General features: G+C 33.9%; 1 protein-coding gene across 2 annotated transcripts in view; it reads left to right on the top strand.

Moving 5' to 3' along the window:
- Positions 1-19,692, top strand: part of LOC127562302 (zinc finger protein 474-like) — an 81,707-nt gene that overhangs the window by 52,643 nt on the left and 9,372 nt on the right. The window contains exons 5-6 of one of the 2 annotated variants that reach the window (XM_051997916.1): positions 5,701-5,769; positions 17,393-17,571. In XM_051997916.1, coding sequence (XP_051853876.1) covers positions 5,701-5,769; positions 17,393-17,527 — 204 coding nt within the window. In that variant the 3' untranslated portion in view covers positions 17,528-17,571. The remainder of the gene's footprint in view (positions 1-5,700; positions 5,770-17,392; positions 17,572-19,692) is intronic. The other variant, XM_051997913.1, reaches the window with a different exon arrangement.

A 19,692-nucleotide genomic window follows, 5' to 3' on the forward strand; every position in this document is an offset into this window, starting at 1 on the left:
TAATTATAGTGTCCTTAGGTTTCCTCATACATAAAAGTATTAGAATAGGTGGTCTCTGAAGTGCCTTGCAGATCTATATCTATGATTTCATTCTCGCTTTATCACTTACCTGTCTTATAATCCTATGATTTTGAGGGTTTATTGATCTGGAATTCAGACTTTCATATCACTCAAAAATTATATAACTTGAGAGATCCATCTCAGCTCCCACTCAATTCTACAATCTTAATAAGTAGTCATTACACTTCAAGTGATGAACTCACAACCTCACAAAGCAGCTCATTACAGTTCTTTTGAGGTAAATATAAGATGCGGAAGCTTTTCCATATAGTGAGAACAGCCCTATTTCCTTGGAACTTCAGACTAACTGTAGAACTGAGCAGTAGAAAAAATATTGAATCTGGATTCAGGAGTCTCAAATTTGAATTATGAATTGTAAACTATCTAGTTCAAGTCCTTACACATTTACCAACATTGTAACTTTGAACAAGATTTTTTACTCCCTTTCTCAAGGAAAACCCTTTATACCTTTAAATAAGTTGTAAACAAGAGTAGTAGTGGGATTGGTGATTCCATTCTTAAGTTTTAGTTTTGGTACCTAGAACAATAATTTCTAATCTAATTTCTCTAATGTTTCATAGTCTTTTAAGTATTTGAAGATATGACCTGTTTAAATCCAAAAGTGAACTTTATGAATTAATCAATAGTCATTTAATAAGCATCTATTTGTGATAAGCAATGAAGAGTATCTTATGAATTTTGAATTTGTAAGATATCCTTGGCCACTCACATGAAGTTCTCAAATTGAAGATTAATAGCAATTCAATTTATGTTTACAGATAATCTAAAAAGAATGATTCCTAATACTCTTTGCCACCCCTCTCCCATTATCACTATTTAAGCAGAAAGATACAACACGAAGTTGAAGCCATTTTATATTCTTTGTTGCACTGATTGCCATGACCACAGAACTGATTACCTAGTAACTAGCACAGATAAGCCTTTGAACTAAATTGTTTCTCAGGCAAAATAAAATATATAGTCTCTTGATTAGACTATGTTTTAGAAGCCTTAGAATCACAAGAACTTGCATCCTCTTGACATAGCCTTCAAAAATGCAGAGCCAGCTTTATGCCATGATGATCCAATTGCATCATTAAGTAGTCAGTTAATAAACATTTGTAGTTTTTTTTTTTTTAATTTAAAAAAAGATAGGAAAAAAAGACAGAAAAGGAAAACAGAACAGAACATTTTCATATGCCTAGCAGATCAAGGAGGATTCAAAATATATAACAAGAAATCTCCAGATTTCAAGAAAGGATATGTAATAGTAGAATGATTTATATTCAAGAGTCCATCTTTGCTTTCTTGCATATTGCTTTGTTCTCTTCTGTATAGTTTTTTTGTTACTCTCTCCCATTCATTCCCCCCTACTTTCCTTAAGCAGGCTATAGTTAAGCACAGACATATTTTCATATACATATATAGATATATACATACATACACATATATGTATACATTCACACTCATCCACAGACCTACACACATATACATATATCTATATCGATATACAGAGCAATATACATACATATCTACACACAAATTTTGTGTATGTATATATGTACATATATGCATTTATCCATATGTAAACATGCCACATGATTGATATATAATGTTGATTTTTCTCTTGATTGAATCTTAAGTTGTTCTTTGTAAGAGATCCTTGGCCATTTTGTCATACCTCCTACTCATTAAACTCCAATGGTTCCTTGTCATCTCCAGGATAAAATAAATTCTCTTTTTGGTGTTCAAAGACTTTTACAACTTACCTTTCCTTACACACTGCTTTCTGGTCATCTTCCATTTTCATTCCCAATACTTTAATAGCTGCAAGTTCATTGAATGTCCATTATTTTTCATTCAGTATTATGGATAATTTTGCTGGATGTGATATTTTTGGCAGCAGTCCTAGTTCTTTTGATTGTTGGTAAATACGATTCCAAGACTTGTGGTCTTTTATTGTAACTGCTATTAAGTCCTTAGAATTCTACTTGTAGCTCCAGCATATTTGAATTGTTTTTTGTTCTATTTTGTTTTGTTTCTTGCAAAATTTTCTCTTTGATCTGGGGTTTTTGAAATTTGGCAATAATTTTAAGTGTTTTCCACAAAGAATCTCAATGAGATGATGATTGGTGAACTTAATTTTCTACTTTCCCCTCATGTTCTATCACTCCAGGACAACGTTCTTGGATTGTTTCTTGAATTATTGTGTCAAGGTTCTTTTTTTGGTCATGGCTTTCAAGTAGTCCAATTATTCTTATATTTTCTCTTGATCTGTTCTCCAGATCTGTTGTTTCTTATAAGATATTTCACATTCCATTTTTTCATTTTTTATATTGTTTTGTTATTTCTTGATCTCTTATAGCTTCACTGGTTTCTTTTTGCACAATTCTAATTTTCAAAGTAAATTTCATCTTTATGACACTGCATTTTCTTTCCCAGTTGATTGGGTTTTTTCCACAATCTTCTTGTTTTTCTTGAATGATTTTTATTTAGTTAGTTTTTCCTCAATGTGTTTCATTTGATTTTTAAATTTTTTTTCTAAAAATTTTTTCTATAAATTCTTTCTAGTCAGGAAACTATTTAACATTATTACTCTTTGGGGTTAGAAGAAGCTTTCTTTTTTTACTTCAGTAGTGTCTTCTGAATTGAACTTTGGTCTTTCCTATTCCCATGGTAAGATTCTATGGTTGAGTTGTTTCCCATAGTAAGTTTCTGTGGTTGAGTTATTTCTTCTTTGCCTGTTCATTTTTTTTTTTTTGAAATGAGGAGTATTAGTGTAAGCACCTCTAATCATGAGGGTGGAAGATATCTATCTCTAGTTTCATTTCAGTTCTCCCCTCTGACTTGGAATCCCAAAGCAAGAGCTCCCCTCTCCTGCAAATATCTACAGCCAGCAACTTCCTTGCCCCAATGTTTCTACACTCACTAGGGATGCTGGTTCCTTCTCACCCAGGGCTGCATCTCTGCAGCAGAGCTGGGCCTGGTTATCCTAATCAGCAGAGATTTCTTTCATCTACCTAGACTCAGACCCCTGACTTCAATCTTCAATCAGGGAGGTGAAAGTTTCTGTGACTACTGCTAAGGTTACAGCCAAATTCAGTTCTCCCTAGGGTATCCCCACAAAGTGTTTCTGAAGAGCTAGCCTGAAGTTATTCTCACTTCATACTGGTTAGGGCTCTTTCTTCAGAGGGTTGTGCCAGGAGGATCCCTCTTCTGCCCCAAGTCTTTTTGATTTTTCAGCAGTTTGTTTTCTCTGAGGAGAAAATTTGTTCTGTTTGTGGAGAAATCTAGAGAGCTTGAAATTTACCAACCTACTCTCCTCTATCTTTGCAGAATCCCCCTGATAAGTATTTATTAAGTTCCTATTGTATGCCAAATATTGTGTTAAGCTCTGGGAATATAGAGAAATATTGAAAATAGTTACTAAACTCAGGTTGATCACAATATAAACAACTGTGTACAAACAAATCTATGTATAAGATAAATAGGAAATAAGTAACAGAGAAAATACATTAGAATTAAAAGGGATTAGGAAAGACTTCCTATAGAAGATGGGATTTTAAGGAAACAAGGAAATTAAAAGGCAGAAAGGAAGGAGAACTTTTCAAACATGGGAGACAAGCCAGTAAAAGTGTCTGCAGCTGAGAGCCATTGTATCTTGTTTGTAGAACAGCAAGAAAGCTATTATCTGAGCACAACCAGGAGATCATTATACACTTTGACAACGATATTGTATGAGGATATATTCTGATGGAAGTGGATTTCTTTGACAAAGAGACCTAACTGAGTTTCAATTGATAAATGATAGACAGAAAAGAAAGAACACTTGGGAAACGCATGTGAACTATCTGCATTTTTGTTTTTCTTCCCGGGTTATTTTTACCTTCTGAATCCAGTTCTCCCTGTACAACAAGAGAACTGTTCAGTTCTGCAAACATATATTGTATCTAGGAGATACTGCAACATATCTAACATATATAAGACTGCTTGCCATCTAGGGGAGGGGGTGAAGGGAGGAAGGAGAAAAATCGGAATAGAAACGAGTGCAAGGGATAATGTTGTTTAAAAAAATTACCCTGGCATAGATTCTGTCAATATAAAGTTATTATAAAATAAAATATATAAAAAAAAGAAAGCTATTATCACCAGATTGAAAAGTACAAAGGATGAAAAATGGAAGAATGAAAAGGAGTATGGGAGGAAGGGGTAGATTGTAAAAGACTTTTAGCACTAAGAAAAGAATTTATCTTGGAGATGACAGGGAACTCTTGGAGACAGGTGGGATGAGACAACAGTGAGAAGAGGCAGCAATAAAAGGCTACAGAGAGTCAAGAAGGATGAGGTTTAAGAAAAGGCAATTGGATTTGGCAACTGAGAGATAAGTGGTTGCCTTATGTTTCATTCAGAAGCCAGATTATAGAATTAAAAAAAAAAGATGGGGAGAAGAAATGGAGACACCTATTGTACATTGAGTCAGTGGAAATGGCACTTATATAGACTAAATTGTGAAGAAAATATCTTGTACAAAAGAAATTTATACTGAAAGTAATATAAACTTGCAAAGATTGAGAGATTAGTTTTCTAGATAGCTGAAAGAGTGGAAAATATTAAATAATTTGAAAAAACCACAGATAATTGTGTTACTGTGAAAAGGTGTGACCAAGATGGCATTGGTTAAAACCCAAATGCCTACTTTCTCATCTCTATTAAAATATTCATAGGAATGCTTTATTACACACAAAGGACATCTGAATAAATGTAAAATGCTTTTTTAAAAAGAAAAATAGCAGACCAAATAGTCATTGTCACAAAATTGAAGGAAATATATCAAAGATATACACTATCTCTTATATTTTTGTTAATTATAAAATAGTATTTTACTTGACGAAATAAAAATGTATGATTAATTCTCTTCTAAAAAGTTGTCTCCCTAAATTATCTAAGCTAGGATGTCTTACCCTTGGTTTGCTGGTCAAAGAGATCACTAAGTACATAGCTTTATAAGCTCCTTTTATCCTATAACTTTTATAGAGAACTCTCAAAGGCAAAAAGAAACTGGGAATTTCTCTGTTCTCCTGAGACTATGAAACTGTCACTTCAGGTCACCTGGATTAGCTCCCCATGTGGCTGGCTGTCAGCCTTAAGGCTAGGCAATTCCTCTGTAGTATGCTGAGAGTGCGGAGAGGAGAAAGAGTGAGGGAAGTTGATTAGAGGAGAGAGATTCTCCCCTGAAAACCCAATAGAAAGATATAGGGTGTTTTGGAAGTTTTCCACCCTTTCTCTTATAGGGAGAGGCAAGAGATTAGATGACCACTATATCCAAATGGGCTAACACGTTTACAAGTGTTTTCTTTCCCTATTGAAATGTAATAAGAGACAATGTCAAATCTTTTTATTGCCAACTCAACCTAAAAAAGTGCAAAAAGCAGGGGAAGCAGGAAAATGCCAGGCACTTGTGCTATAAGTATTTTACAAATATTATGTCATAGTATATACTTAATAAGTATTTGTTAAATGAATAGATGAATATATTTTATCTATTGGAATTCTTATTAAAATGCAAATATTCTTGGTACTAATAATAGCTGACATTTATATGGCAATTTTACAAGTATTGTCTCATTTAATTTTCATAAGGACCCTGGGAGGAAAGATACTATAAATATTATCATCGTCATACAAGGGAAGAATCCGAAGAAAAAAGAGGTAGGTAAAGTCCCCCACTTAAACTATTAAGTTTACAGAATATATTAAGTATATAACTATTAAGTATAAGACGTGGGATTCAAACTTAGATTTTTTTCTGACTTCAGGCCTAATGCTTTCTTCACAATACTATTCTGCCTCTTCTAAAAGTAAATTTTTTTTTTGTTCATCCATGTCTTTATTGAATTAGGAAGTTCCCAGGGCAAAGATTCTCTGTAAATTATAATGGTAGAGGATTGCCTGGGGCACAGAAGAGTAAAAAGGATTGCAATGGGTCAAAGGACCAATATGTGTTAAAAATAGAGATTTTAAAATACCAGGAATCTGGTCTTCCTGATTCCAAGGCCAGCTCTCCATCCACTATGCCATGGTGCATATTATCAGTTTTAATATGGTGTTAGTTTATCAATAGTAGTCCACTGACCTCAAAATGGGCCATAGGACAAGTAGACAAGGGAGTTAGGAAAAGGAGTCTATGCTGCCAGAGCATAGAACTGCTTAAGAGAAAAGGAATCTAGTCTCTTGTCAAGTCAAGCTCAGAGAAATAAGAGTCCCTCTGCATCTAAGGGAACTTGAAGACTTGGAAAGGATGAATAGCAGGATATTAGGGACAAACACAATCCAAATCATAATTTTGTCTTGGTCTGATCCATATGCAAAATATTTTTATTTCCTGATATTTGAAAAAAATGCCATTAACAGTGACTCATTTACACATTTAGTTTTTGGGTTCATCCCTTCTTATTTCCTGATATTTGAAAAAAATGCCATTAATAGTAACTCATTTACACATTTAGTTTTTGGGTTCATCCCTTCTTATTTCCTGATATTTGAAAAAATGCCATTAATAGTAACTCATTTATACATTTAGTTTTTGGGTTCATCCCTTCTTATTTCCTGATATTTAAAAAAATGCCATTAATAGTGATTCATTTGCACACTTAGGTTTTGGGTTCATCCCTCGCCTTTTGGCGGATACATGAATAATAGATAAATGCAGCAAGATATCTGGGAATTTTACTATTTAAGCATTTTGAAGTTCTGGGGGGAGAGGAAGGAATGGTCCTAGTTTCTAGAGGATTCCAAAGATTTCCCCTCCAGCCAGAGCTCGAATAAGGCACTCCTCCACTTGGCAACAGGTTTTCAAGTCTCTATTTCCTACTCCCCTTTAACTTCTCAATTCCACTCTTAGTTTGAATTGTCCAACCATCTTAATTTCCCCTTTCCCTGCTCAAGGACTCTGTTTCATGTAATCCAGACAGATATATGGCAATTTTATTCAATGGTCCAGTAAAGGAGCTTTAAAAAAATGAATTGGTCAGACTCAAGGCAAAAGAATAGAGGCAGCAATTCAGCTGAACTCTTCCAAGATTCCCTTCAAAAAACTTTAAAATAATATCTCAAATTGGATTCTGGCCTGCAAAGTCAACAAAACATCAGAGTAAGAAATTTTTCCAGTTGAAGACAATTTAGGAGATTGACCAGATAGATCTGTGACACCAAAGTGGTAGTTGGTCTGGAGTGCAGTCCATGTCATGACAAAACACCAGCAACAGCCTTTAGAAGCAGCAGCAACAATGGCAGCATCATATTTGGGGCTTCTCAGCCCAAAGACAGTTAAGAGGTCAGACAAATGGTCAGAAATAGATTACAGGGGACCATTTGTTAGTACTGGATGCAAGACTTTAATAAAATTATTTATAAGGAATTTCAAAGAGTAGTTCTAGGTGAAAAGAAGGCCCTAATCATAGTTTCAGGGCAGAGAAAGACTTATGGTCCTTTGCAAGGGAATAGGCCCCTTGACTTCAGTTTAAAAGTTAAAAAACAAACAAAAACAATAGTGCTTAGAGTCACAGGAGAGTTGGGGTCCAAGTTACAGTAGCAAAGGCAAAAGGAGATAGCATTTGTGACTATAGGAGACCTGATCACAATTCCAGACCAAAATGGAACACTGATACTTGTAGTTGTGGGGGGAACAAGGACTCTTCCTAAGTGAAGACTACAGCACAGGTCAGGAGAGAAGTGACCACACCTCTTCTTTTTATTATGCTATATTGGAAGCACCAAAAACTTCAAAACTCACAGAACCAACTCTAAAAATAGCATGAAAAACCTAAAGCTTAGGACAGTGTTGCCTGTACACCAAGAGAAGAGCCTAACTTTAACATAAAGTTAAAAGTCAAATAGTCTTGAAAAATAAGCAAACAAAAACCTGACTATAAAAAGCTACTACTGTGGCAAAGATAGAGAAACAAACTCATAAGAAGACAAGATTAAAACAGCCATAAGTGAAGTCTCAAAGAAAAAATGTGACCCAAACACAAGTCTAATAAGAATTACTAGAAGAGTTCAAAAAGGATTTTAAAAACTAAATTCACAGTTTTAATTTTTTAAAAATAATAAAATGGGTAAACCAATTTTTTAAACATTGATTAATTACTAAAAGAAAGGGGAAAAAAAACAAATTACCAGTATTAAAAATGCAAAGGATGAATGTACCACCAATGAAGACAAAATTAAAGTATTTGTTAGAAGCTATTTTTTCCAAATATATAACAATTAAATTGGCAAACTAAGTGAAATAGATGTATATTTACAAAACATAAATTATGAAGATTAACAGAAGAGGAAACAGAATACTTTAAAGAAGACCATCTTAAAAAAGGAAATGGAATTAGCCATATGTGAATTGCCCTAAGGAAAAAAAAACACCCAGGATTCATAAGTGAATTATACCAAACATTTAAACAATTATTTTAACACTATAGAAACTATTTGGAAAAAATAGAGGAGGAGTTCTATCAAATTCCTTTGACAACACAAATGTAGTACTGATACCTATGAAAACATTTCTCTAATGAATATTAATGCGAAAATTTTAAGTGAAATATTAGGAGATTTGTTACAATATGCCACAAAGATCATACATTATGACCCAGTGGGGTTTATACCAGGAATGCAGGGTTGGTTCAATATGAGAGAAATTATCAACATTAATAGACTATATCAATATTAAAATAATCAAAAATCATATGATTTTCAAGCAATATCTATCTAAAACCATATGCAACTATTATTTGTAATGGGGATGAACTACAAGTTTTTCAGATAAAATTAGGGTGAAGCAAGTATACCCATTATCATCATTATTTAATAATATATTAGAAATGCTAGCTATAGTAATAAGGGAAGAAAAATAAAGGAATCAGAATAGGCAAAGAAGAAGCAATTTTCATTCTTTGAAGTTGATATAATGACAATACTTTCTAATTTTGGCTGCATTGCTTTTGTTTGTGCAAACAATTTTCACTCTTTGAAGATGCTATAATGACATACTTAGAAAATCAATTAAACATCTAGTTAAAACACTGATTTTAGCAAAATTGCAGGATATTAAATAAACCCACATAAAATCATTTTTATATACCACCACCAATTTCCAACAGAGAAAGAAAAATTCTATTTAAAATAACTGCAGACAATATAAAATACACAATTACAAAATATTTTCCACACAAATACAGATCTTAAAACCTGGAGAAATATTCATTGCTGAGCTAATGTAATAAAAAATATACCTAAGTTAATTTACTTCTTCAGTTCCCTATCAGACTACCAAAATATTTTATAGAGCCAGAAAAAAAATTATAACAAAATTCATGTGGACAAATAAAAGGTCAAAAATATCAAAGGAATTAATGAGAAAAAAAATTGAAAGTATATGGCCTAGCAATATCTAATCTCAAAATGTATTAAAAAACAGTGATCTTTAAAAAAAAATTCTGGTACTGGCTAAGAAGAGTGGAGTATCAAGTAGGTATATAACACTCAGTAAATTAGGTATATAACACTCAGTAAATTACCAAGTATTCTAATGTTTAAGAAACCTAAAGAACAGATCCTTTGGGGACAAGAACACACTATTTGACAAAAATTGCTGGGCAAACTGGAAAGTTTGGAAAATATTAGGTACTGATCAACATATCTTATAGGATATACCAAGAAAACATTACAAATGAGTACATAAGTTAGACATAAAAGGTGATATCAGCAAATTGGGGGAGCATGGACAATTTTATCTATGGATTAAGGGGAAAATTTATTGAGGAAACAATAAAGAAAATCACAGGAAGTAAAACGGACAGTTTTGATTAAGTTAAAAAAAGGTTTGCACTAACAAAAACAATGCAGCCAAAATTAGAAAACAGGAAATTGAGGGAAAATTTGCATCATTTCTCAAATATTGAGGGAACTGAGTCAAATTTGTAAAAATACAAATCATTATTCAAGTGATATGTGATCAGAGGATCTGAAACAGGCTATTTTCAGAAGAAAAATAAAAGTTATGTTAAAAAAGCTCTGAATCACTATTGATTATGCAAATTAAAACAATTCTGAGATACACTTCATATGTATCACATTGACTAATATCACAGAAAAGGAAAAATGACAAATGTTGGGAGCAAGGAGATGTGAAAAAATTGGGACACTAATGCACTATTAGTGAAATTTTGAGCTGATCCAACCATACTGGAGAACAATTTGGAACTATACCCAGAGGGCAATATTGTAAATACTCTTTAACCCACCAATACCACTACTAAGTCTATAGCCAAAGAAATCAAAAGAAAAAAAAAAAAGGACCTATATGAACAAGATTACAGCAGCCTTTTCTGGTGGCAAAGAATTTGGAATCAAATGGTTGAACAAGTAGTTGTATATGATTGTGGTGTAATAATATTGTGCTATGATAATCAGGATGGTTTCAGAAAAACCTGGGAAAACAATATGAACTCATGCAAAGTGAAGTGAACAGAATCTGAATAGTGTGTACAGTAATAGCCATGTTGAATATCCATGGAATGACTAAACTAATTCCAATTAATGATCCAAAATAATTCCAAAGGACTTTGATGATAAATGCTATCAGGGAACAAAATAATAGAGCCTGAATGTGAATTGAAGCTTTTTTTTTCATTTTATATTATTTATTGCAACATGATTAATATGGAATTTTTTTACATTATTTCAAATATAATTTATATTATATTACTTGCTGTCACAGTGGTTGGGGGATATAAGAGGAGGAGAATTCAAAACCAAAAAAAAAAAAAAATTGTAGTGAATGCTAAAAAGAAATAAATAATGAATTAAAGAAAAAAAATTAAATTCAGCCTAAGGAAAATAAAAATAATAATTTTTTATTTAGAAAAACTAGATAGCATTGATATTGGGGCAGGCAGATGGCATAGTGGATGCTGTGATAGGAGGGAAGTCAGGAAGACCTGAGTTCAAATTCAACTTCAGACACTAATTGCATGACCTTGGGCAAGTCACTTAATGTTATTTGCCTCAATTTTCTCATCTGTAAAATTTGCTGAAGAAGGCAATAGCAAACCACTCCAGTATCATTGCAAGGGGATCACAGAAAGTCAGATAAGGCTGAAACAACTAAACAACAAAATATAATTTTAAAAGCCCTTGAAGTAGCCATAAAACAGATTTAACCATCTTATATGCACATATATGTACTATTTATAGACAAATACATACACAGATGCTACAGTCAAAAGTATGACAACTATGATGATTTTCTTCGGTGCCTGAGGATATGACCTGGCATTTAAGAATAGAGGGGGATGCACCCTCTTTAAGGCGTTTGCCAGCCAACAAATAAGTATTGTTTTCCCCAGAAGTCTACTTTCAGGTGCTCATTGTTCATACTGTCTTTTAGGATTTTTATTCCTTTCCTCCCAACTATCAATAAGAGATATAAGTTGAACTTTGGCGTATGGGCTTCCCAAATTATTACCATACCACTTCCCTCCTTGCCTTTACTGAATTGTCTTAGGCACAAAAGTTTCTAGTTACAAAAATTTTGAGTACTACTGTTTTCCTTGCTCTACTTCATCCCATATCCCTTCAATCACTCATCCAGCTCAATATCCCTTGCTTTAAAGCTGTTCTGTCTGATTTAATCCCCACCCCTTTTTAATGTAGTCCTCTTATTAATCAGCTTCCCTCAGACAAGGGTCTACCTTAGTCCTGCCCTACCTTTCCTAAATACCGTCCTTTTTGATATATCTGCCCTCAGGCCTACTAAAAAGCTTTCATAGTCATAATCTATTTCTATAGAGCCTTTCATTGAAATTTTGTTTTGAATTATCTTATTCCATAAAGGCTAAAGTCTCTTTTATGCCTTCTAAAGTAAAAATTATTTAATCTGATTGATCATCTCCATTATACTATTGTAATGGGAAGGAAAGGGCCTTACTCTGTTTACTAGTTTAATATTCATTATCAACTTTTTCTTTACCTCAGGAATGGTGGGAATTTTAAATCTGAGAAAAGAGAAAGGAGAAAGGATGTTGAGGAAAACTCTAAATAAAGGCTTCCCACAAATAGCCTAAATTAATCAGTAAACATTTATTAAACAATGCCTATATGCCCTCTAGGCAATATAGGGATACAGAAAAGTCAAAAAATAATCCCTTCCTTGCAGGAGTTTACAATCCAAAGGGAAAGAAAACATTAAAAAAATGGACAAAACAAGTTACATACAGAATAAATTGGAAATAATTAACAGTAGGAATGCACTGGAATTATGAGGGATTGGGAAAGACTTCCTGTAAAAGTTGGGATTTTAGTTGAGATTTAAGCTAAGGCAGGAGAATATTCCAAATAAAAACTTTTTAAAACTGTATGCATATATGTTACATGGATATACATGTATACATAATGTTAAAAAATTATAAGCCATAACCAGGAATAGCTGAGCTTGGGGGGAGGGGGATAGGGTGATATAGAGAAGTAGGGTAGGAAGTACAAATTACAAACTGACTAATACTATTATTTTAGGGAAGATAGAATTTTGTGGTAACCTTCAAATGACAATAGATGGGCCTACTTTACCTAAGCTATGAGTGTACAATACATGTATAAACATATAAGCATTATGATATCAGCATATTTCTTATCTGGAAGTTAAGTTGTTTACAAAAGAATGATTGCTACTTGGTTGTGTGGGGGTATATCTGAGAAGGCTGATATCAGTGATTCAGTCTTCTCACTAAACATCTACACATGAAGGAGCTTTCTTTGGGTCCTTGGCTACAAGAAGTTATTTACCATTCTCTTACTCTTTGGTAATTTCTTCCTAGCCTCAAAATCATCCTGAAGCTCCCCTGACATCACAACATGACTGAAAGCTATATATCCCAGACTGGACTCCCATTGCTCTTTTGCAATAGGACACAGCTGTAGTTCATTGTCTGAAGATGTGCTTTTCCCATGCCCTCCTTGTTGTGGCTGCCTTACTTACTCCTCATGTGGAAGCTGCTTAAATATACTGCTGTCATCTATTCCCCACATGTATTCCACCCAAGAAAATTATGTTTGGGACAAGCATTTTTCAGTGCTGGTAAGGCCAATTCCATTATGGAGCTTGATTTTTCATAATTCTGGCTCACCATTTATTTAATAATTAGATTCAGAAGTGATGTGCACAAGTACAAACATGCACTTGAGACAAAAAGGTGATGTACATTGTTACCATGCTTCTCTTTAGAGGCATAAGTTTTATAAGCCTATATTATATTTTTAAAATTTTCTTTAATTTGTTAAATGCCTCTTCTACCAGGTAGCATGTAATTCTTTGTAGTATATATTAAAATTAAAAATTCTGCATAGAAAGGTTATATGCTATTTTCAGGGAATAATGACTTAAGAGCTATTGTTACTGTACCATCTCTTGGGTGGTAGGGAGCCCAGGAAGTTAAGGGAAATGGTGGCACAAAATATCCTTAAGAAATCTAATTCCAAGAGACTCATGATGGAAAATGCTGACCATATCCAGAGAAAGAACTATGGATTCTGAATGCAGATTGTTTTTTTTTTCTTTCTCGTGGCTTTTCCCTTTTGATCTGAGTCTTTTTTCACACTATATTTACCATGACTATACATGTATAACCTATATCATATTTCTTGCTCTCTTGGAGAAGGGGGAGGAGGCAAGGGAGAGAGGGAAAAAAATTTGAAACTTCAAAAACTTACAAAGATGAATGTTGAAAACTATTTTTATGTGTAATTGGAAAAAAATACTATTAAGTAAAAAAAAAAGAAGAAGAAGAAAAGAAATGTCATCAAAGCAAGTTCTGAGGCTTGTTGGTAGAATAAGAGTGATATTCCCTGGGGCCTCACCATTGAACTATCTTTGGTGTTTAAGCAATGGCTTGTTTCCATAGTGATTTTTAGCAGACAGTGAAGTAAAGTGGATAGAGTTCTAGACTTGAAGTCAGGAAGACAACATTAACTATGTGACTGTTAGCAGATCATTTAATGTTTTTTCAGCTTCAGTTGCCTCATCTGTATACAAAGAAAGATAATAATGGCACCTATTTCCCAGGGTGATTTTGTATCTCAAACAACATATTCTAATGTTTTGCAAAATTTAAAAATCTATGTAAATGTCAGTTATTATTAGTGTTACTATACAGTGCTTTAGTTTATTCAACCCAAAATATGGGGAGTTAACAATGAGTGTTTTGGGGGTAGCAGAGATAGTCAAACTGGATAATTCAGTACAAACTAAATTTGCTAGAAAATTACTGAATGTCCTCTTTGTTTTACATTGCACAGCCCTTATAAAAGAGAGTGAATTCCAGCATTTCTTAGCAGTATAAAACAGGACAACTAACAGCAAGAAAAATATTGTTTAGATAATATATATGATAAATATTAGCAGTGGCTAAAGAATTAAAACCATATGAAAAATGGGTCCAAGTTTATAGCAGTACATATATGTATATACATATGTATATATAACTATATATACATATATACACATATATGTATATGTGTGTATGTGTATATATATGTATATGTGTATATATATGTATATATATATATATATATATATATATATATATATATATATACTCGTCCTAGAATTTTTAGGTCCCTCTTTTCATATTCTGGCTAACCAGGACAATACCTAGTAGTTAGTAGAAGAAAAAAGAAACTGTGAGCGTAATAGACTTCTTTTTTTAAGGGGGATCATGTTTCATCTATTGGACCTGTGATGAAGGAAATTAAGTTTATATATATATATATATATATATATATATATTGGAATAATGATATTTTCAGTCATTCTTATCCCTGTCATAAAAGCTGCATACAGCTTCTTAAATGAAATCTGCAATTTTGACAATTTCAATCTAATCCTTTGCTCTGCAGTAATGTTACATTAGCTAAATTAAAACCTTCCCTTCCACCTTCTTTGGATTGTACTTTCTATGCCTTGGCAAGCTATGGCCAAAGCACAGTAAAGACCTATTCCCTTGTTCTTATCAACTTCTGCCACATCCCAAACTTTCATTTCCCTTGGGCCCTATTTGTGATGATATATCCCAAAGAATCAGGAGACTGCATATTAGAAGAAAAAGGCTTGATGTGGTTTTCTGGCTAGAGTTTCAATCTCTCCCAGGCTTCCCTTGTTCCCTGTTCATACACATCCATGTGTTTTTGAAAGTACTGGAGGGACAGGCTAGAGATAAAACCCTGACATCTGGCAAAGTCACAATAGCCCCAAATTAAAAATGGCTGAGCCTTCTGCCTGACAGTGGTGAAGTTGATGAGAAATCCAAAGTGCTCTTACCTTAGTTCAGACTGGATGGGTTGTGTTCTCTACAGTAGTTGGGAATGAATTCCATATAGTTCCCTAGAGCATGAATTAGGAGTTAGGGTGTTCAGAGCTCAAAAATATGGGACAGGTTCCAAGTTCAACTGCAGTTCAACTAATATAATGCATGGATCTAGGCTTGGAAAATTTAACATAGAACACATTAGCCTTTTATGTTATTACTTTTCTTTCACATCCACTTTTATTTTTCTGTATAAGTTTTCTGGGCACTGTGCTTATTCTCTTTTTTTAACTTTTTCTAACAAAGCATCTTTTACAATATGGCATAAATGTTATTTTTATTCTCCAAAAAGAAAGTTGCTTCTTCATTTTAAGGGACTTTTCTATACCTAAATAATCTTGCAAGCAAATTAACACGTAAAAAATTGTAAGATTATTGTTACAAAAAATAATTTTTAAAGAATAAAAACTTTTAACATTTTCTCTCTTTGGGTCTTAGTTTTACAATTCTTTTCCTTTTACCCCACTCCTGTTTTCACAATTTTTATCACTGGATTTTTAATTTTTTTTCAAATTCATTTTTGGAAGACCTAAATCTGCAGGGGGAAAGGAAGGTGGGAGAGTGGATAGTTTTCCAATTTGGTTTCTGTATTGAAATAATTAAGTAGGGATTTTTTTCCCATTCAATTTTTTCCTACAATATGTGACAATTAATTTTGCTCTCCATTTGACTTGGCCTGCTTTGACATGTAAGCATATCAAAAAGTCAAAAGCTATGGTGATTCTGCTTGGGTGAGCAGAGGTTATACACTGTTAATTGTTGCCTCTGTAATTGACCTTGTACAGCAGTAATATCAATCTCTTTAAGACTCTGTATCTCCTTTTCCAGTTGACTAACTTTTTTTCCCCCCATAATCTTCCTGTTTTTCTCGGATGGTTTTTATTTTTTATTTTTTCCTCAATCTCTCTCACTTGATTTTTAAAGTCTTCTGAATTCTTCTATAAATTCTTTCTGGGCAGGTAGCCATTTAACGTTACTCTTTGGGGTAGAAGAGGCTTTTTTTACTTCACTCTGAAGATGAGCCCCGGTCTCCTCTGTTCCCATTGTAAGTTTCTATGGTTGGGTGGGTTCTTCTTTACCTGTTATTAATTTTTTAAATTTTTAATTTTTTTTCAAATTCATTTTTGGAAGACCTAAATCTGCAGGGGGAAAGGAAGGTGGGAGAGTGGATAGTTTTCCAATTTGGTTTCTGTATTGAAATAATTAAGTAGGGATTTTTTTCCCATTCAATTTTTTCCTACAATATGTGACAATTAATTTTGCTCTCCATTTGACTTGGCCTGCTTTGACATGTAAGCATATCAAAAAGTCAAAAGCTATGGTGATTCTGCTTGGGTGAGCAGAGGTTATACACTGTTAATTGTTGCCTCTGTAATTGACCTTGTACAGCAGTAATATCAATCTCTTTAAGACTCTGTATCTCCTTTTCCAGTTGACTAACTTTTTTTCCCCCCATAATCTTCCTGTTTTTCTCGGATGGTTTTTATTTTTTATTTTTTCCTCAATCTCTCTCACTTGATTTTTAAAGTCTTCTGAATTCTTCTATAAATTCTTTCTGGGCAGGTAGCCATTTAACGTTACTCTTTGGGGTAGAAGAGGCTTTTTTTACTTCACTCTGAAGATGAGCCCCGGTCTCCTCTGTTCCCATTGTAAGTTTCTATGGTTGGGTGGGTTCTTCTTTACCTGTTATTAATTTTTTAAATTTTTAAATTTTTAAATTTTTTTAATTTTTTAAAAAATAAGAACCATTAGTGTAAGTACCTCTAATCCTGGGTCGGGAGGGATGATGCCTCTAGCTTCACTTCAGCTCTCCCCTCTGTCCTGGAACCCCAAACTAAAAGCTCCACCCTCCACAACCAGCACTGTCCCTGCCCCACTGCTTCTGCACTCACTGGGTGTGCTGGTTCCTTCTCGCCCAGGGCCGCAACTCTGCACCACAACTGGGCCTGATGTTTCTACCCACCAGAGGTGTCCACAGACCCCTGACTCCTCACGTTGTCTGGGAGATGAAAATTTCGGTGGTTCCTGCTGAGGCTCCAACCAAAACCAGCTAGTCCTAGGGGTCCCCTCAAGCTGTTTCCGTGGAGCTAGCCTGGAGGTATTTACACTTCACACTGGTTAATCCCATCCTGAGGTCTTTCTTCTATTGTCCTAGGAGGACCCCTGTTCTGCCCCAAATCTTCTTTATTTTCCAATAGTCTATGTTCACCCTGAGGCAAATTTTGTTCTGTTATTGAGGGAAATCTGGAGAACTTGAAATTTTCTAACCTCCTCCACAGTCCTCCCAGAATCCTCCCAGTAGTATCTATCTCAAAAAAGAAATGGGGGTCACTAATCTGTATGTAAAGATCCTTGCAGCTTAGTTTTAAAATGCAATATTAGCTATGTTTTAGTGTATATTTTTATTTATTTCATAAGACATTTCCCAATTACATTTTAATCTGATTCAGGAATAGGCTGCACATGTCTATTGTAAAAGTCTCTATTCCAGATATCACCTGGAATTTGGAATTCCAAGCAAGGTCAGCTTGACAGAATAGCAATTAGCCAGATAATTTAGATGAAATTATTCTACCTTTCTCTAGCCCATTTTTTTTTGTTGGTGTTACACAGGTCTTTATTATCTAAATTATTCAAGCTGATTCAAATCCCCCAGATAACCTTTGCTTATATTGTGTTCTTTGTTTACCTTCAAAGAAACCACAAATATAAATGATTTGAGAGACAGATTCTATATATTTATTCTTGGTGTTGAATTGTCTATTGCCTTTTATAGTAAAAAAGAAAAGAAAACTTAGCTTTTTTTAATCTCTGGGAACTCTTTTGCCAACTTTCTTCTACTGAAAGAGAATGAAATTTAATCTGTTTATTAACTTCTACGGATTAGTTTATTAAACATTTTCTTATGTTAAATTTTAACATATCCCAAAGTTTTACTTAATTCATAAAACCTTGGCTCTGTACTTCCATGCTCCTTGGTTTTAAATGGTTTTTATGCATATATATGTAACAAACTCACTAATATAAAACATTGATGCCATACCTAAAATAGCTATGTCCATCTCTAATCCCTATTCTCCTCTGCCTGCTCCCTAAATCTTCACCCTTATTTCCTCCCACATTCTATGGTTAGCAAAATACTCTTTGTCTGAAGTCTCTTTCTCTTATATTCCTGCCATCTTATGGTACAAACTAAAATCTGCCACTTTTCAAGAGATGTAACATTCCATCATTATCCATTGCAATGCTGTCCATTCCTCTGCTCATGACTCTAAATCAATCCATAAGAACAGGCAAGCTTTCCTTTTTACGTATCACTTTACCTCATAATCACTCATTAGTGTATCCTCTTCCCTGATTATCAGATGACATCATTTAGCCTGCCAGACCTAAATAGCTTTTTAAAATAGGTATTTATTAGGAGAGCACAATTTGTACAGTATATGTAAAATGTCCCCCCAAAAGTCTGTGATGCATTCTTCTACTAGTAATTAATTACTTCAGGGGAAAGTGGGCTCCAACTTAGAACACATATGTATCTGATCCTGGAATTCCTTTTGCTGAAGTCTTCAAGATATTTCCCTTAGGGACGCTACAACTTTTCTCCTGGATTCTTTAGAGAGTTTTTTAGAAATGAATCTTCTCATTTTATAAAGTCGTCTCATGTGGATGGAGACACTGACATTCATTATTTAGGACACCAATAGGAACTTTAAATTCCAAAACTCTCTGGACTATTTGAAACTCACAAGATATCCTCCTCCAGCTAAAATCAAATGTGGTAACAGATTTTCACCTTGCCCTAAATCTCCTAAGCAATTCCTTCTTAGAGGGTTGGCTGGAAGCCTCCTGTGATAGACTCCCAAGTATTTTGAGTTCCAAACTATTTTTCTGTCTTTTAGACAAAAGCTGCTTAAACTGTGGATTGCAACCCCATATAGGGTCACATAACTGAACATAGGAGTCACAAAAAATTGGCAATAATAAAAGGTTTCTGAATCCAATGACCAAAAATTTATTCAGAATCAAATTAGTAATGAATTTGAGGTGTTTTCACAGCACATGCCCATGTTGCATAGCATGACTTCATTGCAGCCTTGGTTCTGAACATACAATATGTGCAATTTCCATTGCAAATGCATGAATACTGGCAGAAACACCTCGGCCCAGATTCAAGACCAAGGTCATATAAAAATTTTCTCAGGTGAAAAGGAGTCAT

This window comes from Antechinus flavipes, chromosome 1 (genome assembly GCF_016432865.1).
Source record: "Antechinus flavipes isolate AdamAnt ecotype Samford, QLD, Australia chromosome 1, AdamAnt_v2, whole genome shotgun sequence".
NCBI classification, from domain to species: Eukaryota; Metazoa; Chordata; class Mammalia; order Dasyuromorphia; family Dasyuridae; genus Antechinus; species Antechinus flavipes.